Source organism: Mauremys reevesii, linkage group 4, assembly GCF_016161935.1.
Source record: "Mauremys reevesii isolate NIE-2019 linkage group 4, ASM1616193v1, whole genome shotgun sequence".
Classification (NCBI taxonomy): Eukaryota; Metazoa; Chordata; order Testudines; family Geoemydidae; genus Mauremys; species Mauremys reevesii.
This window is the reverse complement of record NC_052626.1, coordinates 61,692,470-61,715,233: the sequence shown is the minus strand read 5'-3', so window position 1 is coordinate 61,715,233 and position 22,764 is coordinate 61,692,470. Positions and strand designations below refer to the sequence as shown.

At 44.6% G+C, this 22,764-nt stretch overlaps 1 protein-coding gene across 4 annotated transcripts in view; it reads right to left on the bottom strand.

The window, feature by feature from the left end:
• Positions 1–6,096: 6,096 nt before the first annotated feature.
• The window catches only part of MAPKBP1 (mitogen-activated protein kinase binding protein 1), a 129,197-nt gene continuing 112,529 nt past the window's right edge, over positions 6,097–22,764 (bottom strand). For 2 of the 4 annotated variants that reach the window (XM_039534381.1, XM_039534380.1), the window contains exons 26-32: positions 22,037–22,182; positions 21,362–21,541; positions 18,863–18,941; positions 17,101–17,411; positions 14,964–15,998; positions 11,882–11,967; positions 6,097–11,261 (exon numbers count right to left, since the gene is read on the bottom strand). In XM_039534381.1, coding sequence (XP_039390315.1) covers positions 10,968–11,261; positions 11,882–11,967; positions 14,964–15,998; positions 17,101–17,411; positions 18,863–18,941; positions 21,362–21,541; positions 22,037–22,182 — 2,131 coding nt within the window. In that variant the 3' untranslated portion in view covers positions 6,097–10,967. The remainder of the gene's footprint in view (positions 11,262–11,881; positions 11,968–14,963; positions 15,999–17,100; positions 17,412–18,862; positions 18,942–21,361; positions 21,542–22,036; positions 22,183–22,764) is intronic. The other 2 variants (XM_039534382.1, XM_039534383.1) reach the window with 2 other exon arrangements.

Below are 22,764 nucleotides of genomic sequence, written 5' to 3'. Positions count from 1 at the left end.
TTGTTTGGTTATTTCATTTACCAAAGGTAATTGAAGCAGATATTGATGAAGTCATTCGGAGGTGAACTATCTCCAGTTCAACAGGTTAATCACTAATATTTGGAGGATTTTCTTGCCATGCTGTATTAGGAGGAGAACATCACCACACAGACATTTAAATTGTTTTATTTAACTAAAACAACGTTATGTATTCTGGATTTTTTTCTTCAACAGCAAACATAATATTTTAACAAAACAAGCATATGAATTTTTGAATTGAATGTTTAAGTAAAGTTTTTTAAAATCAGGTTTGTTTGTTAAAATTGTTTAACTAAAATTGTTAAATTAAATTTTTTTTTAAGAAAAAAAAATTAATTAACTATGTCATCCAGGTCAATGTAAGAAACTTAAAATATTGGCTTCTGCAGCTAACTCAGTCGTCTTCACCTTCATTTTCCTTTTTGTTCATAATCTGGAAAAGAAAAACAAGCTTTCCGGCTTTTTCAGGTCCCAAACGATTTCTCAATTTGGAATGAATTTATCCAAAGAAAGAAAATATTCTTTCTACACCAGCAGAAGAAGCTACTGCTGTTAAAAGTGAGATTATCACTTCAACAGTCTCTGAATCCAAGTGCTTAAGTGACTTCCACCAGTTCACTGGTGTGACTTTCTTTAAAGCATCATCAGCAAACATATATTTCTTGAATGGTTCACCCTTAGCTCTGAAGTTTATTATAGTTGGTATTATAGAGGGATGACTGCTGGGTCCATGATAGCCAACTCCTCTTCTTCAGCAGTTAAAGTTTGACTCTGGTACCAAGTATTGAGAATATTTGCAAGAAAATGAGCTAGAGATAGTACTTGTGCCTTTTCTTTTTGTGAATGCTTGTAATTAACTCAATCATTGCATATTTCTCTTTTTAAGATCTCACTCAGTCCCTTCCAAATTTCTACAGCATCAGCAATAAAACAGCTATTTCCCTGCATTTTGTCCAAGGCTACAGAAACAGGCTTCAGGGTACTCAGCATGTGTTCAACATTTCTCTTAAGCCCAATGTTGAGAACTTTGGCTGTGACAGTGCCATCTATTTTTTCACAATTTTGTTCACAAACTGTCATCAGATTAGGCCAGTTCTTGATATAGTGCTCAAAACAATCCACTACTGAGTTTCATCGCACGTCTTGTGGGAGAGTTAGCTTGGTTCCTCCCATTTTTTTCAGAGCAGCTGCTGCAAAGTGGTTGTTACGGAAGTATTTTGCAATTTCAACAACATTGGCCTTTATTTCTGGAACACTGAAGTCTTTGGCTAGGAGGTGCATCAAATGAGCACTGCAACCATATATCATTAGCTTGGGACTCTCTTCTAAATAATTTAATCTCATCTTGGATACATCTGCAGCATTGTCTGTGACCAAGCTGCGTACTAGACATTTGCATTTTTTTCACAGTTTGTTATAGCTTTTACTGCTAGTTCTTGTACGTATTCTGCTGTGTGGGCATTTCCTGATGTATCAGTTGTTTCTGTAAGGAAGACATTCCCTTCTTCTGTCACACAAGCACATACAACAGGATCATTGTGGATATTGCTCCACCCATCAAGACTCAGGTTAACAATTTTACCCTCTAGACCTTTTGCACACTGCTCAATTTCTATTTCATACACTTTATCCGGCAATTTGTCTGCAACATCTGCTCTGTTGGGTGGACTGAATCCTGGTCTTAATGACTGAACCATGTTAATGAAGTGTGGGTTCTCAATCATATGGAAAAGAGAGTTTGTTGCCAAACAAACCGGGCAATTTTTTCATCAATTACCTCTTTTTGTAATATGCTGGTTCTTATCACAAACTATGTATGGTTGTTTCTGGATGATGATTTTTTTTTTCCTTTTTGCTACAGGTGATATTACTGTGGCTTTGTGACATACATGATGTGACTGAAACACTATCATTGGCAGATAATTCTGAAACTATAGAAAATGGTGGTGATCTTGAAGGTGGATAGTCTTCAGAATCCTGTATGTTGAGGATGGATTCTCCTAAACAAAATAAGTCAATGCAGTTATTTAATTATTACCACCGTACTGCTCATTTAGTATAACTCATTGCATTCGCTGACACTCAGTACTACTTTAAAGGTGAAATTGTAAAAGGAAGATCTGCCTATTTCAGCTATTTATTTTTATCACAACTGCATCTAAAATGATAGTACTATAGAGTAACAACTGTATTTTTTGCTCAAACATGAGAATTGAAGACTAGTCCAGAAGGAAGACAGGCAGTCCTTAAGAAAGAAGTATGAAATAACAAAGTTTACCAACCTGAAGATCCTGCATGTTCAGACATGTGCCTTTCATACTCTTCAGCACAGCTTCCTCCTGAGAAGGAACACTTCTCATGATGATGTTTCATTTGGGCAACCAGTCCTTGCATTTCTTTGTTGCACTGTTTGCATTTTGCACGCATACGTATCTTACCCACAGGTAGAGGAACTTCATTAAAATATTCCCAAGCTGGGTCTCTTTTACAGCCTGCTGCCATTCTAGGTTTTCCCTTCTAGTGAGAGAATGGTTTGGTAGATCTCAAATCAATGAAGGCTACATTTAGACCTCAAGACTTCTGGAATATGCTACTCAAACAATTTTAATTTTGTTTCTACTGCCTGTCCCTCCCTTTCACATTTATCTCCAGACTTCTTCTCCTTGTCCAGATCTATTCCGCCCCCAACAATCTTCTATTCATTGCATTTTTATTTTTTTTGGAAACTTTGCACTTTTAGAGAGAGGTAAGAGATTGACTCTGTGTACACAAATTTGCAGAGGGACAATAGGCTTGAGGTCTGTTATTTCTCACCTCTATATATTAATTTATTTATTTAAAAACATTTTTGCTGTTAACAAGCATGTTCTCTCTGGAGACACAAATCCACAGTTTGAGAACTGCAAAACTAAGCATCTCTGATGGTATCTTCTAGACTGAGCATTGAGTCCCATTGGGTAAATAGAAAGATTAATCTAAATCTATACAGAAGCCTGTAGAACCCCTTAAGATTAGGTCCCTAATCCATGAACTATTGGAACTCATTTACAAAACTTTTCTTAAACATCACCTGAATATATTGTCTCATACTATGAAATAGAATTTATAATCCCTATTCCATGATGAGATATCTTTGAGCTATAATGTATCTTTAGATAGGTTTTTTCCTCAAAAAGCTTTTTATCCAAAAAAAAAAAAAAGCCGATTTAAATAAAAAAAAAGTCTGATTTTCTTGATTTTTTTTTTTTAAAAATCATTTATATTTTTATCCACCCTGCATGCAGAGGTTGTTGGCAAGAACATGCACATGTTTTCTGTGAGGGATGTTTTTACTGACAACACTGCAAAATGGTTTGAGAAAAAGGAGGATGCCAACGTTCTTATGAAGATCTGAAGAAACCAGGCATGTACACTACATATTATGGCCACATTATAGAGACTTAGGGCTAGATTAACAAAGGTTTAGGTGTCTAAATCCCAATTTTAGGCTCCTTTGCAATTGCCAAAACTCCCACCAAACCCTTTAGGCACCTAAACTTACTCAGCATCTGCATTTTCAGGGTAAAAGTTACGTAGGCACCCAAGATTTTGCCTCTGGGCATGCACACAGCTGCCTTACTATAGGCATCTGGATTCCTACCTTCCACCTAAGCCCCAGAGCAGTTTACACACCAAGAAAGATAGGCATTTGCTCCCATCTTGTGTATGGGACTGGATTAGGGTTACCAACTTTCTACTCGCACAAAACTGAACACCCATGTCCTTCCCCACCCCTCCTCCGAGACCCTGCCTCCATTCACTCCATCCCACCTCCCTCTGTTGCTCACTCTCCGCAACCTCACTCACTCATTTTCAGTGGGCTGGCTCAGGGAGTTGGGGTGCAAGAGCGGGCTCCAGGCTGGGGGGTGGAGCCAAGGGGTTCAGAGTATGGGAGGGGGTTCCAGGCTGAGGCAGGGGTGCGGGTAGGGTGACCAGATGTCCCACTTTTATAGGGACAGTCCTGATATTTGGGGCTTTTTCTTATGTAGGTGCTTATTACCCCCCACCTCCTGTCCCGATTTTTCACACTTGCTAGCTAGTCACTCTAGGTGTGGGAGGGAATATGGGCTCTGGGCTAGAGGTGCAGGTTCCGGGGTTCAGGGTGTGTGGTGGCGGCTCTGGGCTAGGGCATAGGGTTGGGGTGTGAGGACCTAGGAGTCCTGGTTGATCGTAAGATGACTATGAGTAGGCAATGTGATGTGGCCGTTAAAAAAGCTAATGCGGTCTTGGGATGCATTATGCGAGGTATTTCTAGTAGAGATAAGGAGGTGTTAGTCCCGTTATACAAGGCGTTGGTGAGACCTCATTTGGAGTATTGTGTGCAGTTTTGGTCTCCCATGTTTAAGAAGGATGAATTCAAACTGGAACGGGTACAAAGAAGGGCCACTAGAATGATCCAAGGAATGGAAAGCCTGTCGTATGAAAGGAGACTTGAGGAGCTCGGTTTGTTTTCCTTAACCAAAAGAAGGATAAGAGGAGATATGATTGCACTCTTTAAATATATCAGAGGGATAAATACCAGGGAAGGAGAGGAATTATTTCAGCTCAGTGCTAATGTGGACACGAGGACAAACGGATACAAATTGTCAGTCAGGAAATTTAGGCTTGAAATTAGACGAAGGTTTCTAACCATCAGAGGAGTGCAATTCTGGAACAGCCTACCGAGGGAAGCAGTGGCAGGCGAAGGACCTCCATGACTTTAAGATTAAGCTGGATAAGTTTATGGAGGAGATGGTATGATAGGATAACAGGCTTAGTCATTAGGTCAATTAAGTGCCACACTGGTAATTAGTACAATGGGTCAATGATAGGATATTGTTAGCCTTTTTCCAGAGGGTATAGCTGGAGAGTCTTGCCCGCATGCTCGGGGTTCAGCTGACCGCCATATTTGGGGTCGGGAAGGAATTTTCCTCCAGGGTAGATTGGCAGTGGCCCTGGAGGTTTTTCGCCTTCCTCCGAAGCATGGGGCAGGGGTCGCTTGCTTAAGGAGTGGGTGGATCGGCTTATGTGGCCTGCATCTTGCAGGAGGTCAGACTAGATGATCATAATGGTCCCTTCTGATCTTGAATTCTATGATTCTATGACTCCGGCTGGGGGTGCAGGCTCTGGGATGGGGCTGGGGATGAGGGATTTGGGGTGCAGGAGGAGGCTCCAGGCTGGGGCTGAGGGGTTCAGAGTGTAGGAGGGCTCCAGCTGGGGGTGCAGGCTCTGGGCTGGGGATGAAGGGTTTGGAGTGTAGGAGGGTACTCTGGGCTGGGTCCAAGAGGTTCAGAGGGTGGGAGGAGGATCAGGGCTGGAGTAGGGTTTTTGGGGTGTGGGAGCGGGGTCACGGGTGCAGGCTCTGGGCAGCACTTACTTCAGGCAGCTCCCAGAAGCAGCAGCATGTTTCACCTCCAGCTCCTACATGGAGGTGCGGCCAGGCGCCTCTGCGCGTTGCCCCGTCCACAGGCACCGCCCCTGCAGCTCCCATTGGCTGTGGTTCCAGGCCAATGTGAGCTGAGGGGCCAGCACTTGGGACAGGGGTGGCGCACGGAGCCCCCTGGCTCCCCTATGCATAGGAGTCAGAGGCAGAATATGCCACTGCTTCCGGGAGCTGCGCGGAGCCATGGCAGGCAGGGAACCTGCCTTAGCCCTTTTTAAGTCCCTTTTTGACTGGGCATTCCTGTTGAAAACCAGATACCTGTCAACCCTAGGCCCGATCCAGTAGGTGAGCCAAGAATCCGGTCCCATTCAAAATCTGGCGGGAGAACATAGTGTCACCCCCCGCTAACTTCTGTCCCAGTGGTTAGAGAACATGGTTGGGATGTGGGAGACTCAGGCTCAATTCCCCCATCAGGCAAAGTAGGAGAAAGGATTTGAACAGGGGTCTCCCCCATCTCAGGTGAGTGCTCTAACCACTAGGCTGCAAGGTAAGCAGCAGCGCCTCTTCCTCAGGCTGTTTTGTGTGGAGTTAGGCACCTCCCTAGCTTATTCTCACAAGGGGGTCAGACTAGATGATAATCCTGGTCCATTTTGGCCATAAACTCTATTAAAGACGGCTTTGTAACAAATGATCACATTTTTATTGAAACTGTTTAAGACACAGAGTACAAATGAATACAGAGTTAAAAACAGCCCCCAGACAGGTGCCTCACAGTGCAAAATTCCCACAAACAGTTTTTTTTCCAAATAATTAAAAAAAAGACATTTTAAAGATTTAATTTGTTTTTACCTAAAGCCAAAGTATAAAAAAAACACGCATTCATAAATAAAGATTTTGTTTTTGTTTCTTTTTATGTTTTTAAAACGGTGGAGGAAAAAAGGTAGTGTTGAAAAACACAGGTAAAGAGTTCTTTGTCTGGTGCCTATGGCATAACTAAGACATGCAGAGTGGACATGGCTTGTTCCTAAAGTCGCTGCCCCATGCATCTTTGTCCATGCTTTAACAGCAGGTTACCCACACGAATATGCAATCCAATCCGGTATATTATTTACAACAAGCAGTCTGGAATTCTGGACATTCTAGTCTTATCTACATCTGCTCAACAGCACTCCAGGGCTGCAAGAAGTCCTGTGTTTTTATTTTTTTCTTCTAAATGAGGTTTTTATCATTTAATATCTGGGATACTGCACCCCAAGTGGGAGAAAAAAAAACCTTACAAATGCAGGAGTATACCAACAGCGTTTAAATACCTCCTCTTCTGTTTTTTATTTTTAAAATGTACTTTAAAATTTAAAGTTCATAATGTTTCAACTCCTTATACTGCTTCCTCAGAGATTTGATGAGATCAGAAGAGTGAGGAGAGTGCTAAAAGACCTACCCCAACCATTACTTGGGAGATTCCTCAGAAAGGAGACTACCTGAGAGAGAAAGTGAAAGAAATGCAGACTCATGTAAGAGCACCAGCTGTGCGTCTCAATGTTCCACAAAAAACGCGAGTTGGCTTTAGAGGGAACAAAACACAAAGGGGTTGCTGTCTTGTCAGATTCAAGTACTTTCCACTGCACCACCCTGTTCACAGGTCTTTGTGCATTGTTTTAAGAGCTCCTCCAGGAAAAGTAACACAAGCTACATCAAGATGAGAAGAAAAAACTATCGTAATTTTAACCAGGAACGTCCTGATAGGGATGGTGGTTAAGCAAAGAGGACAGAGTGGTAGGCCCAAATTCTTTAAAGGTTTTGCTAAACAATAATTTCCTTTAATATGTTACATCTGCGCACACACGTGCGTGCGTGCACAAATCTATAATGGGTCCAGGCTCCAAAATTGCCTCCTCCCACAATCCTCTTCACTTGCCAGCCACCAATCATTGTTCAGGATTTCTCCCTCCAGAGTATGGAATAACCTATGATGAAGGTGTATGCTGTACATGCAGGTCAAATGTAAGCATTGTGGCCTGCAGCTACCAACTGCACTATCTTATTGAGGACTCCCTTTGTTCTCAAAACTGCAATTTTTCCTCACACTTCTTACTGCCAGCAATGGGAAATCATGAGGGAATTGTCATATATATCTATATATCAACTGAATCAAGTTCTCTCTCTGCAACACTTTCTCCCTTCACCCCTTCTCACCACCCAACTTGGGATATCACTTTGATTTATAGGTCTTTAGCTTCACAACACCTGTTAATGCTAAATCTTAAGCAAATGGTTGAGGTTACATCCCGTAGCCTTCCCACACCTTCTAAGAAACAGCTGTTTCATGAGAGCAGGTAGGAAAAAAGGGGCTCAATAAAAAGGCATTAAACAAAACAACTACCCCACCTATTCTTTAATTCATGCCTCTAAACTCAGTCCTGGTTCTACTTCCCTGAAGCCCTGCCTCTGCTGCACTACATCTTTCATAGCCCCCTTCAAGGCTTTTATTGGCCACCCTATGTTCTTGAAGCCAAGCCTATTTCTATTCCTAACACTATTCTCCTGGAAGCCCTGACTCTGCTTTCTAATTATTTTAAAGCTTAAACACCCCGTAGATTCCCCTCCTGATCTACTTGCTTGAGCCTACCCCTACCACAGTTCTAACTAGACACTTGCCCCTGTTTGTTTTCCCACCTACTCCCATGACCCAGGCAAAGTCCACATCCAGCACGCACAAAAATCCTATTTTCTTTTTAAACTCACTCCCTGTGAATGACTCTGAGGGAGTCCTATCTGACACTACTGTGAATCCTGATAGCTGCTGCTTTTCACCTACGACAGTCCAAGGTACACCATGGACTGGATTACTGTATCTAACAGGAACGGCTTTGGGACATATTCTATTCATTCCAACCATCTGCTCTGCAGCACTCTTTCCAATCCGGTGTCACCACCTCATAGTTTAAATACAAATAATAATAAAATGGAATCAATTCTACAAGGGAAGGCATATAAAGAACCCTCAAACCAGTATTTCCAGTACCAGAAGATGCCTGGGCTGAAGGTACTGCTATTTTACCTGAGTGTCTGTGCCCCAATACCAGCAAGAAACCTCCCGTGGACTGGCACATATGTTTTCACAGTCTGAAAGTGGAGTGAGAACAGCTGGTTGACTCACAGTCAGCCTTACCCAGACTATCCCCATCAGAGAACCAACAGGATTGCCATCTCACATTCCATTCGTGAGCATCCTTACCCCCTCCACCTAAGGAAGCTCCCAGAGATTTCTTCCAATTTCTTCACTTCATTCCTATGCAAACAGCTCCTTTCCATTTGCCATAGATGCTGCCCACAAAATCCCAGTTTACCATACGATTCAGCACAACACAATGGTGGGTGGGGATTAGCAGCACAGCAATCCGAGGTTTAAACCTTGAAGTACAGTACAGTACAACTCTACTGAACTAGAGGTCTGAGAGGACACCTGAAACGTTTGGACAGATAATCAGAGGATAGGCGGAACCAGTTGAAAGGCTCTGAAAGGGCTTCCTGCACCTCAAGTCACCAATCCTGTAGCTCAGTGAACTGATGGCCAGCCAGCAAGCAGAGAAATGGCTGCACTGCAAGTCCTCAGTCCTGGAGTGCAGTGAAGAAATGGGCCAGCTGGCCCCAGACTAGTCATCCCTGTAGAGAAAAGGCTGCACTGCAAGTCCCCAGTTTCCAAGTGCAGTGAAGAAAAGCCAGGCCCATTCCAGAGAACCACAAGACCAAAATGATGGCCAGCTTGCCCCAAACCAACTACAGAAAAATCTGCTTCAAGTCTGTGACCATGGAACACATCTTTGGAGGCTGGCGAGCTTTAAAGGGCTTTTGCTGATACCAGCCAACATTTATATCCAGGGCTAAGCTGGATACTAGAGTTTCACAAGCTGGGACTGTACTGCTCTATGTTTTTTTAAGAGGAAGACTGAAGGCAGAGAAAGAAAATGAAATAATCCCCCTGAGTAGCCAACTGCTTTGATATGGATCCACCTACACTGCATCCTATTTTACTAACTTATTGATACTGACCAATAGCAACACTGGATACTTGTAAGCCATGACAATAAACACATTATTGCCAGCTTGGAGAAGTCTGATAAGGCAAGAAGGCTATTGCACACAGAATTTCACAGGGGCAAGGTTTTCTATTTCTCCATTAAGAGACCCATGAAGGGGTAGGGGAAGGATGGTGATAATTACATCCCACAATATCCGATACTGGCTGCTCAGCACTCCCAGAAGATCATTTTCTGTAGTCTGTTAGAAAAGGTAAATTATTCTCTGCTCCCCTGGAAGGTTAAGAATATTCTGTTTTCCGTGTAGAGAAAGTGGAACCTATTGACTGTCTTTCCTACCAGGACAATGAAAGCATCAAACTGGGAGGGAACAGCAGTTGCATGGGTGATCACTCTGAGCGAGGGCTTCACTAAAAGAGATGGAGGCCTTGCCTCCCACTTAACTTCTCCCAATAAAATCATTCACCTCCAACCCACCCCCTTCACCACACTCTCATTAGCATCAAGAGATCAGTATCCAATTCCATTCTCAGAACATGGCTAAAAGGAACTTCACAGCTGTCTTTTCATTTTCCTACATTATTTCAACCCTTTTCTTTTTAATGTCTGATGAAAACCCAATCTCAAGTATTTGAGCACAGATAAAACGCCAAAGCTCATTTAAAAAGCCACGATGTTCTTGTTACCTAATCCCCACAACTTGATCCAAGGGGTAGGAAATCCTCCCCCGTCAGAGGACAGTGGAGATAAATTATATCCCAGACGGTCTTTGAAACAAAAGGAAAAGCCAACAGCGTCGTCATCACAACAGCAGGATTACTGCAGGAAACAAGCCAGGGATGGGGAAAGGAAGATCAGCAAGACAGGTTGCAGCAGAGAAGACCAGTTTGGTAATTGCACAGACACTCCAGCCTGCCTCTGCTGTTAGGGGTTACTATAATACAGAGATTGTGTCTCGCTGGGATGTGGCAAAGGAGAAAAAATGGTTTGTTTGAAAAGGGAAGGAAATGGCCACCAAATACTCAGGAAACAGTTAGAGCAAACGTCAGAAAAATAAATTAATAAATAGAAGGTTTAAAAGTCTGCCTTTGGATTCTGATGAAGCCCTGGGAGGGAGTGATTGGCTTCATCCGGGCCCCTTTTGTTAGTCAGCAGTTCAGAGCTTCTTGGGCAAACTGAATTTATTTTTTGTTCTTACAGGAGATGCCAAACATCTGGCTATGGAGAGATTTCCAAGCAACTTCTCTACAGCCTCTTTCCAGGCTGTGTTCACAAACTGGATGCTGAAGAGTATTGGGGAAGTGATTAAAACTGTGGCCAGCACATTGCTAAAAACTAGGATAACACCTGTTCTATGGGGCTGAGAAGATCAGTTTAAAAAGGTCTCTCCCTCCATAGATCAGGGTGACAACAGCACTTCTCTGAGGCTTCCACTGTGGTGGTCTTCCTGGGATTATTTCTAGGGAGCTATCAGTTTTACTCAAAACATGTTTTTTCCAACCACCACCCCTTTACAGTTTTTTGTCCATGCGCCGTTCCACAGCTTGTAGTAACAGCTCCGAGTACTGTTCCAGCAAAGCCAGAGTCTGCTCATCCCCAAAACGCCTAGGACTGGACAGGGTGGCACCACGTCCCTCATTCAGCGACCTAATGGCATCTTGTGGCTTCACCAGCATCTTCTTGGCCCTTTGGAGCTCTTCTCCTTCCTTCAGGGAGTCTAGTTCTTTCTTCATCACGGAGAACGTGTCCGTTAGGAGGCCAGCAATCTTATCTTTGTCAGTGGAAGACTCCATGTCCATTGATACCTGAGAATTTTAAAAAATGCAGTTAGTATTTAAACAAGACAAAAAGAAGGTGTTTTCAACCCTTTAGGGCCATTGCAAGCCACAAATGTGTCTAAGCAAAGGGTACAATACACTGCTTTAAGTATAGGGTCTGCCTTAAAGAGGTATTGGAGGGTGCATGTGTGCTCACGTAAAAAGCCCAGCTCCCACTGTATATCGTATTTGCTAATCCTTTCCCTGGGCATTAAAGGATTTAAGAGAAAAATCAGAGGATAATAAAATATAATATTTCAATTGTGCTTTATATTTGAAGCCCTGTATAAATTATTAACTAATCCTTTCTATACCCCTGTGAGGGAGTTAGTTGTTACCCTCAGGTTACCGAAGGGACAGTCAGGTATAAAGGTTAAATGATTTGCCCAAGGCAATATGGCAAGCCATTGGATAAGCCAGAATTAGAATCCAGGAGTTTCCGACTCCCAGCCCCAAACTCAGATGCAGCCCACTAGACCACGCTGCCTCTGTCACTAGAACTCGGTCAGAAGAATGCCTCAGTCCATCCAGCGTCTATGTGTGTACTTAACTCTTGAGGTCTAGAGACAAGGTGACTGATTGGCAGACCAATGTTTGAGGTCACTCACCAGGTGGTAAAGGTGAATAGCCTTGCGCATGCTGTCCTGGAGCTCAGATACAACATGTTCACACTGCTCAATGCTGATGCGACGTTCTGAAGAGGGAGAATAAACAAAAAGAACTAAGCCATGAACATATCCCAATGTCCTATACCACCCCCGCACATTTGTTAGGAAATCCATCTGTAGAATAACCACTTCTCCAATACAGCTGCTAATACTTATTTTAAAGGTCGCGTGTGTGTTTCACTCAACTTTTAAACAAGAGGCTAACCAGACTGGCTTGAGCCACGCATTGTGTAAGCAAGAGCTGCACCAGCATCCCTCACATACCTCTCTGGAGATGGTCCTCAGTTCTAACATTCCACACTTGCGCTTTTCCAGTCTTCAGCCTCTGCTAAGCAGAGGCTAACAACTGCCCTGATTTCTGTCACTCAGTGTGGTTTTGTAACTGTGGATAAGCTGAGACCATCAAAGTCTCTCTCACTTGTGACCCAAGACAAGATCTCCAAAGGTAAAAGGCATTACTAACCTCAAGTGCCACTAAGCAGCCCCCCAACTCCTCTATAACTCCATACACTTCTCTCTACACCATCTTCAGGATGAGACAAGCATCTGGTGTGTTATGAAGATGAATTACAATGAAGATGGTTTTAAACCGTCAAAATGTATTGCGGTTAGAGACTAAGGTAGAGCTGTCAAACAGCACCCATGAGAATGGGAACTATACTTTTCAACAATACATGATGTTTACCGCCATTACATCAGAATTATTAAAATATATATATCAGAAAAGCACAACTTCAGCTATACACTTAATATCCCTATTAACCCAGCAGTCTAACAGCTGAAGGTGGGCAGTCTTTAAACACAACACAAATAGACAGACACACAGGCATAATTGCAGCTATTATCTCCTGCTCTGAAAGGCACTGGACAGTACTATTCAAACTCCTTTAGTTACCTAGAAAATAAAAAGTGGTCATAAGAACATTGTAATTCTGCACTTCTGACTAGAAATGCTGTCCTTTGAAAGGCTGAAGGGGAACCTAGCCCCAAGCATCAAGATAAAAAAAACCCAAAAATACATGAAGAACAGATGAGCCAGTGGCATATGCTGATGCTCCCAGACAGCATCTCAGATCCATGCAATCTTCGCCTCCTGAATCACCAACAGTCTGAACACAGTGGCTTCAATTTTCTTGTCAATGATCCTTACTAAATTAGAAACACAGCAAAACCTTTTCTGTTCAGCACCATTTCTGGATTTCTCCCATGATCTTCAACTTATGCTGTCCTGCTCTGTGAACCACCAGCACAGAGAAACTGTAAAAATACCTGGGTGAATGGGTATTTTCAGCTACAGGTGCTCAGAGGTGGAGACAGTACCTCTTCAAAAACAGACATAGGTCAGTTAACACAGTAATGACAATATTTAGTACGTCTGCAACACTTTCTATCTCTAGATCTCACAGTACTTTGCAAAGGTAAATATCTTTATCCCCACATTGTATAGATTCTGTTTACAGAAGGGTAACTTGAGGGACAGAGAAGTCAAGTCACTTCCCCAATGTCACAGTGAGTCAGTAGCAGAACAAGGATAGAAACTTCAGGTCTCTAACCCTCATTCTAATTCCCTATTGATTAGATCAAAACTACCCTGCTGTATTAACGTGCTTTTACAAAGTGCTTGCTGTATATTACATGTAAATTTAAAAAATGTGACTGCATGAGCCTTTTATCATTTCCCGTTTGCTTTTTTTTTTTGGATGGTGGTGGTGGTGGATTTCTAGCTGCAGATGTGTGTCTCTTTTACAGATCTTGGGCTGAAACTTCCTGTGAACTGACCCCAAAAGTCATGTGACCTTTGCTCTGACTCTCAAATCTAGGAGAAAAACACACACACCAGTGAAAACAGCTGGTCTGTGACATTATGGTTGTAGAATCAGATTCCATAGCTCCAAGTAGGTGCTAGCTCTTGAAAAGCCCAGATACACTCATTGTTCTGAAACTTAACTACTGTGTAGCAAAGCGTAGTGTCTGTTCTTATCAGTTTAATATCTGATAGGTCTTTTATTTTAAACTGTAAGCTCTTCAGGCCTAGGACCATGTGTCTTGCTGTAGATGTGTGTAGTGTGCCTAGTACAACAAGGGGCTTCAATCTAGATCAGGGCATCTAGGCACTACTAAAATACAAAAAAAACCCACATCTAGATAAAAACCTCTCTTCAGAAGCTTTCAGTGGACACACTTTTTCTACATTTTTCTTTGCTTGCCAGGCTGTGTGTGTGTATGAGAAATGAAGCTTTCCTTTTACAATCCACTGCTTCCATCAGAGGGGTCACAACCTATTGTTTGTAACCTCACAGTTCACCGCTGTAGTGAGGAAGATAGCATTACTGAAGGACCCTGACAAGCAGAAGATAATAAAAGGTGACTTATTTCCCTACACAGCTTGGTTAACAATACTGGGAAAGAAGATGAGTTAAGAGTTTGTCTGACCTTTCAAACAGTCCAATGCCCTGTACACGGGCCCCGATGACAAGTTAAAACAGCCAGGAAAGGGTTAAGGACTACCCCACCTGTCACATGACATAGCAATGGATTTAAGGGAAGAGTATCCCTTCTTTCTGGAGAATAACAGAGAGGCAAGGGAAAAGTCACTGGGGACTGCAGCCCTGTGGAGCATGGAAATTGCTTTGTTTTGATGTTACCCACAAGTTTTCTATTGAATCAAAAGATTGTGCCCTGAGGGGAAGGCCAGAAACAGACTAGGGCATGGCATTAGTTCTTTCTTGGACTGGAGAGTAACCCTCCAGCTGACACCCTCCCGTTTATAAATAATTCAGAAGTTATAGTGTATTAACACCACACCTTTTTCTTCAACCCCAAAATCTAGCAAGCTAAGAATCCTCACAGCGTCTATACGTGTGTATTGCATTCCACCTGCCATTCCCTTTAGGGAAACTTGGATGCTACAAGATCTGCAGAACATTTGGCTGCTATCTGACTAAACATGATGTAAGACACAAGACAGAGAGGAAACAGAAATTCAAGCCAGAGTAAAAGATGTTAGACTGAAATGTCTCACCATTGAGGGGATGACTTATGGAACGAGACAGGTGCAGACAAGACGAGACAGGCCAGAAGCTGGACGTAAAGAAATGTGATGGAATCGTGAAGCGGTTCACAAAGACAGGAAACAGAAGGGGGAAGAAGATTAGAGATGGGTATCCGTGCACACCTGAGTTCTGTGCCGAGGCAGACACTGTTGTGGGAGACCTTGGCCTGATGGGGTCTAGTGGGCAAAGTCCAAGTGGGTTGTCTAGCACACAGCCAATGCTGGAGAACCTCTCTCTGCATCTGGGCACTGTGCTTTCAGGAGACCTTGGGTGCAAGCCTTCTGAAAACTCTTTCAGTTTTGGATTAGTGACCCCTGGCTCATCCTGGCGATCTATCCTCAGTGCTGGATTCTCCACTGGGCTCTCTTTAGCAACAGACACAGCAGTTGGGCTCTCCCTCTTGAAGGCCCGTCCCTCAAGAAGAGAAGATTTCTTTTTACAGACCCCAGCAGGTGACTGAGGAGACTCCGGTTCGAGTGGAGTTTTGGATTTGGCGGTGGGTGAGAAAGAAGCTAAGGTGGGTCTGTCAGGCAATGGTTTGGGGATGTCAAGGATCAAATGTGCTCGGTTTGATGATGCCAACTTGCTGTGGAAGGACTTGGGTGATGAGCAGCTTACAACTTGCTGAAGGGCTGGCTTCCCTGGGAAATTCTCTTTTGTAGGTGGCTTGTTCTTCTCAGTCTCTGCTGGGGGAGTTATGTGTGTCTTCTCAGGCCCCTGTGGGCTGGTCCTCTCCTCAGTTAGTGTTTCGACAGAGTCACCAAGGCATAGATTTTCCCCTACAGAGATGCTGCGTGACATCTTGGCCATGAAGCTGGTTGTGGGATTCATGTAGGACTTTGATTTTACAATCTTACTGTCTTTGACCAGGAGGGAGCTGGACCCATCCATCTTCAGCAGGCTTGCAGACAATGGCCTGCAATGATTAGGTTTTGGATCCTTCTCAACCACCACTAGTGTCTGAGGACGCTGCTTGGTAGAGGATATCACTCCTGGATTCTTATCTGCAAAAATTAAATAGACAAATGTACAAAACTAGATAAAGGCTGCAGTGAACTGTCCAAACACAAAGAACCACAACTGCGCCAACCTGTTAACTTCAGCTCAGCTTCTGGAACAAAGGCATTTAGAACAACTGCAACAGTATTAATGTTGACAGATCTCAAAGATGAGCTCCTGCCCCTCCTTCACTCCCCAGAGGCATTGTTGCTTACCTTAAGAAGACCCTCCCATAAGGTCTAAGGCTAGAAGACCTTAGAAACTAGGATTTTTAAGAGAGAGAGGAAAACAGAGGAAGCAGGTGAAAGTCCTCAATTCTCATCTCTCCTTAGCCTACTCATTTACATAGAGCAGTGTGGTTTTAACAAAAAATAGTGAATTTAGTGCTGGTGAAAGGGCCATGATGTTGCCCAGCCAATGTGCCTCAATCATGACCTCCTCCTGACCAATCCTGACCTACTGCAACCACCTCTGACCACAGAGGAGTTCTTCGTTCACGGCCCATTCCATCCTTGGCCTCCCTGCTGAGATTGTCAAGGAGTGCTAGTTATGAGGATGGCAGCCGTATGCTGAGGACTGAGTGCTTGGCCAAGAATGGTGACTCACTTCACACTGGACACAGAGTATAGCAATTTCAGGATGTCCAGCCTTTGCTACTGCAGCTTGGCCAACCCACAAAGTCATTAGTTCAACATTTCCAGTTCACTTCACAGGGCACACCTTGACAGAATGCAACAACGATGGCAAACATTGACTTTTTTTTTGTTTGGTTGGGTTGTTTTGGGTTGTTTTTTTTTTTTGCTTCCAGTATTTCAGAGTCAAAATCAAAGTTGAACTCTATCCTCACCACCCTCTCTATTCCTCTCATTCATTTGGAAGGCCAGCTAAGCCAATGATTCCCAGCCAGAGCCAACAGTTGGTGGGAGCCACCGACTAGTCTGCTGGGTAATTAAGGATATTTTCCTTGGCAGACTAAGAGTTAAGGATGCCAGAGCCTGTAGCTCACCTACTACAGGAACTATGATTAATTTACATTTCTACTCAAACTCAGTCCCTCCGCCCCCATTTACTCTTGAAGTTACATTGCAGTCCCATCCACTTCCTTACCATCGTGAAGGAGGTCATGAACTGACTGGCACTTCCTCATCCCCGCATTCCCAGTACCCTCTGGAAAGGGTGCAATAACTCTTCCAGGTCCCATGGCAAGCCTATTGGTCTCCACTGCTGACTTCCGTTTTCTTTGGGTGTAAATGGACCGGTAGGAATTTACACCATCCACAAGGCTGTCATTCTCCAAGGCAGCATTACGATGGCTGTTCCCATTTTTCAGCAGGTCAACAGAAACCTGCTTTGACTGGGCTGAAGCCTCAATGGGCTTTTGATCCAGTATCAGATTTGATGAGGAGCGTGACAAACGCCTACAGAGATAAGGCAGAGATAAGACTCTCAAGGCTGCAATAAATGAATCACAAATAAATAAATAGATGGTGTTGGGTAAAGAAGTACAAAATTATTAAGCCAGCTTCTCAGGGGCAAAGATCTCGGCAAATGGAGAGTGACATGTCAAATCAACCTGTACTGTCACCACACTGTTCTATTTTTCCCTAAGGCAGCATTGGTCTCAAACCATCCTATCCTGAGTGATAGGATGAGCACTAGGTACCACCAATAGCTCTGGCTCATGTGTTTCACGGAGGGACTTAGCAGGAAGGCAAGCCAGGAGAAAAGGAGAGATTCTATCAGGGGAGGAACAGGTTGGGTTGGGTCAGGTCAGGACTGGTCCCTCCCAGCTCAGATTGTCAACTCCAAAAACCCTCTCTCCTTCCACTAGACTGCTCCCCAGAGCATCCTCCAGCACATTTGGCAATTGGTCAGTCCTGACATAACACACAACAAACTGGTCCGTATCTTACGGGCTGCGTGTTTGGAAAATCTTTTGCTCTCCTTAAGTAAAAGGCACTAGAAGTACCATTATTTTCATTTTTCCTCTAAGGCAGTTGGGCAGATAAAAACTCCATCACGTATTCATGAGTGTATGCAGCTTACCCTACTTTAAACAGGACTTTTCGGGAAATCTCCCAGTTTTGCTGTGGCACCACTGCAGCTCTCCTAAAGCTAGTAACAGTAGAAGTGCTATCATCAACCACGGTGGCAAAATGCCAGTAGATGGTGACTAACCCTGTGATGAGCAGGAGTACACAACACAGTGGCAAACACACTAGCAGGCAGTCTACACTACCTCTGGAGTGGAACCTGCACTGCCACTAAAGCAATGGCAGGAAGTTTCTCTAAAACCCTTAATATGGACACAAACTGTGAATGCTAAAGGTGAACCTCGCTCAGTTTAAAATGATGCTGTCAAGTCAATTTGAACCCAAAGTTTAGATGTTGTGTTTAATAAAGCTTTTATAAAACCTATCAGTAGAAGTGTTTCCATTATTTTTGTTTCATTTTAATTTCAATGGAAACAGTATTTCCTCTAAAATTAAAATTCCCCTGCAGTGTTTATAACCTAGACACTGAATGGAAACCAGAAATGAAGCTGATTAGGAACTGACTATAAACAAAAACAAAACTGACTAGCACATTTTCATTGTCCAAGCTGAATGAAATGCAGAAAATAAAACAGAGCATAAATGGTGAAAAGCAAATTAGATAAGAAGCAGTGTCACTTTAGGCTGATGTAGAGCAGCTAGGATGATACAGAATGGACAATCTGATCTGTGACAGTTTGCAGCCAGCCTGTCAGGTCCCCATCCAAGAGACCACTGTGCCAAAGTATATCAAACCCAGAAGGCTGCTGGCATGTTTTAGACCAGTGTCCAGGAAGAAATCTATTCACATTACTAAAAAAAAAGCAGAGCTGTACCTGAGAGCTGGGGACTGGGAGAGAAAGCGAGAAGAAATGCTGGTATTTTCAGTTCTCTCCAGGGTCCTACATGATCCACCTATGAATTCAGGGGGAAATGTGTAAATTATATAACAAGATGCAAACATTAGGACAAATAAAGTTTCTTCAGATGAATTCTAGCAGGCACTACTCCATTTCAGAGGAGATGTAAGAACTGCTTGAGGCAATAAGACAACACAGAATAATTTTATCTCCTGCTGCCCTTTTCTGTTCTACTCAGCACATCACAATTCCCCAGCCTCAAACTGTATTAAAAGAAAGAAGGGTTTCCCTAAGGATATTCCTCTTCCTTTCCCCATAGATTCTTATTATCCTGTATCTAGGCTTGTGGGAGAAAAATAGACAGCATGCAGGGACGATGCTAGCTACAATCATTCCCATGACTAGCAAGACACTCTGATCCCTGAAATGACTGATACAAACTAAATCTCTCTTTTTCCAATTTGATATCCTCATTATCTCCCTCTGCCCCACTTCTCATCTGTCTTTTGTGATGTTTGCTATGCAAATATGCACCACTAGAGGTCACCCCATCTTATTATACAGATCAGGGGTTGGCAACCTACGGCAGCGAGCCACAGGTGGCATGCAAGCCGATTTTTGATGGCACGCAGCGGCAGGCTGAGAGGCTCAGCCCACCGCCTCTCTAGGGTTCTGGCTGTGCCCCATTGCCAGCGGTACCCCGGGCTGTCAGCGGGCTGAGCAGGCTGGCGGCTGAGACCCTGGCTGGCAGGAGCCGGCGGAGGGAACCCCAGAGCGGCGGCAGGCTGAGCCGCTCAGCCCGCTGCTGGCCTTGGGTTCCATTCACTCAGCCGGCGGCGGGCTGACTGGGGGCGGCGGCAACCTGAGGGGGAGCGGCGGCCGGGATCCCAGCTGGCAGGAGCTGGCAGATGGAACCCCAGACCGGCAGCGGGCTGAGCAGCTCAGCCTGCTCCTGGTCTGGGGTCCCAGCCACCGGCCCCACTCAGCCCAGACAGGCAGCGGGCTGAGCAGGGCCTGGGATCCTTGTTTGGGGTTCCAGCCACCAGCCCCGCTCAGCCCGCTGCCGGTCTGGGGTCCAGCTGCTGGCCCTGCTCAGCCTGCTGCCGGTCTGGGGTTCAATTCACTTAGCTGGCTGAGCGGGGCCAGTGGCCAGGACCTCAGACTGGCAGCGGGCTGAGCAGCTCAGTCTGCTGCCGGTTTGAGGTCCCTGCCGCTGGCACCACTCAGCCTCCTGCCAGCCTGGGGTTCCATTCACCCAGACTGGCAGCGGGCTGAGCGGGGCCGGGGGCCAGGACCCCATACCGGGAGCAGGCTGAGCGGTTCAGCCCGTTGCCAATCTGGGGTTCCGTCCGCCAGCTCCTGCCAGCCGGGGTCCCGGCCGCCGGCCCCCATCAGCCCACTACCAACCTGGGGTTCTGTTCACCCAGGCTGGCAGGAGGCTGAGCGGGGCCGGCAGCTGGAACCCCAGACCGGCAACAGGCTGAGTGGTGCTGGCCCAGACTGGCAGCGGACTGAGTCACTCAGCCCCCTGCCGGCCCCGCTCAGTCCGCCAGTGGCCCGCTCAGCCTGCTGCCAGCTGAGTGGCTGGACCCCAGACCGGCAGCGGGCTGAGCGGGGCTGGTGGCTGGAACCCCAGGCAAGGATCACACTAAATTGATAAGATCTGCGTTTTAATTTTATTTTAAATTAAGCTTAACTATTTTAAAAACCTTATTTACTTTAAATACAACAATAGTTTATTTATATAATATAGACAGAGAGAGAGACTACAAACGTTAAAATGTATTACTTGCACGCGAAACCTTAAATTACAGTGAACTTGGCACACCACTTCTGAAAGATTGCCAACCCCTGATACAGATGGACACACTGTAATTCATTTACATGGCAAAGCTAGAGATGGGACAAGAGAATGGGACTCCCAGATTCCAAGGACAGCACTTCACCAGGTCAACAAGAACAGTTTCACTAACCCAGCGTTTCTCAACCTTTTTGTGCTGGTGATCCCCTTTGGACTTGAAAAAAAAAAATCATGACTCTCCACCCCTCTAAGACTTGAAAAGGTAGGGGACTGAAACTACTGAGCCCCAGCTCTGCTGCCTGGGGCTGGGGCTGAGAGCCCGAGCCCAGAACCCCCCTAAACCCATCCCGTGACCCGCCTGGAGGTCGCAACCCCCAGGTTGAAAGACACTGCAGTAACCCAAGAAACAAGGATTCCTTTTTATAGCCACATTTCCTTACACACATTCTCATCCGCACATTGTGGGAGTTATCAGACACCCTTTCCTTTAGGCCTTTCTACTTTGCTTCACCTCTACCACCTCCCCACCACACACAGGCAAGGTTCACCCGAAAAGTGTGAGCCACAGCAAGACCGAACCTTTTGGGGTCTACTTGGTTTTATAAAGCAGATGGGTCTGGAGCTATAAAAATCTCACCAGGGAGAAAGTTCTTCCACTGGGTTTGAAGGTGTACCTTTTTCACCACCATTGACCAGAGTCTCAAAATGCTGCTTGAGGAACTTCTCCTGATCTGGAGTCTTGGGGACCTCTCCCTCCAGCATGCTAGTGCCCGCATCCTCCTCGTCCTCCCCATCCACTTGTTCCTCCAGGTCTGAGACGCCATCCACACTGAGAGGCTCTGTACTCTCAGAATCTGGAAGCATGTGGAAAATAATGTACAGTCACAATAATGTCTGCATCCTGGCCACAACTGAACATCATTCTTAGAAGAAGCTCCTCATGAAGGTGTCACGTTAAGGACTAAGGTCAGAGCACCGGCAAATCAGCATTACTGCCATTAGGATGCAATTCCCAGATGTACAATATTACACAGGCAGCACAGCCCACAAGGACAACAGCATAGAGGGTCTGACTGTGCAGGTAGTTAAGGGAGCAGGCAGCAATCCACCCTCTAACCCCTCTCAAATGTACTCAGGGAAGTGCATATTCAGAAGTACCTGGATCTTTATGGTAATACCAGGGTGAGCTTTACTTTAATAGGAAAGTAGCATCATCCCAGCTCCCCAAAAATCACATCACATCTTTGAGTCCAGTTTGCCACCAAGCCTGGCAGCGAACGATCCCAGTAAGTTTCTGCAGTGTTCCATGTGGTGTGAAAATGGGCTCATAACATGTATTCACATCTCACCTTCGTTTGGATGGTCTGGGCTGGAGAGACGACTGCTACTGTAATCTACAGAGCAAGCACTGTCAGGACTGTGCTTATCAGGGCATCCGTTGCTGTGGTAACCTCTAACTAGCTTCCCGTGGGGCAGCGCTTTTACCTGGAACTCACTACAAGAGAGACAGGAAGAGTACAAACTAGAAGAGATGCTTTGTCCAGTTTAAGATTATAATTTGTAGAGTCCTTACCTGTGTTAGTAACACCTTTGATTATTTAAAAAAAGTTATTAAAAATTAAGTTTATTTCTTTTACCATTTATACAGTTTATTTTTGCATTTCATTAAGCTTGGACAGGAAAATCAAACTGGTCTGTTTCTCTTTCTGATTATACTCCGTTTCACATTTTGATTCTCAGGCACTAACAGAGCTGCTGTGGTTGGATTTCCAACACTGCAAGAAAATGAATGCACTAGTCCATTTAGGGGGGAAAAAAAGGGCGGGGGGGTATTTCCATAACATTCCTAGTCACAGATTTTTCCACAATTTGAGGCCTAAGCCAGTGTCTTTCCACACTCTTATATCCTGTTTCTCTGAGGGTCTTAGTGTTGTGAAATATAGCAGATTCTGAGGACAGGAAGACTGATTTTCATCAGTGAATACTGCATGGAAGTCAGCATTAGAAGATCTGAATCCTTGCTCTTGTCCCAGTTCCACATCAAAGAGCAAGGCCAATGGTATCCTTTTGCCTTATT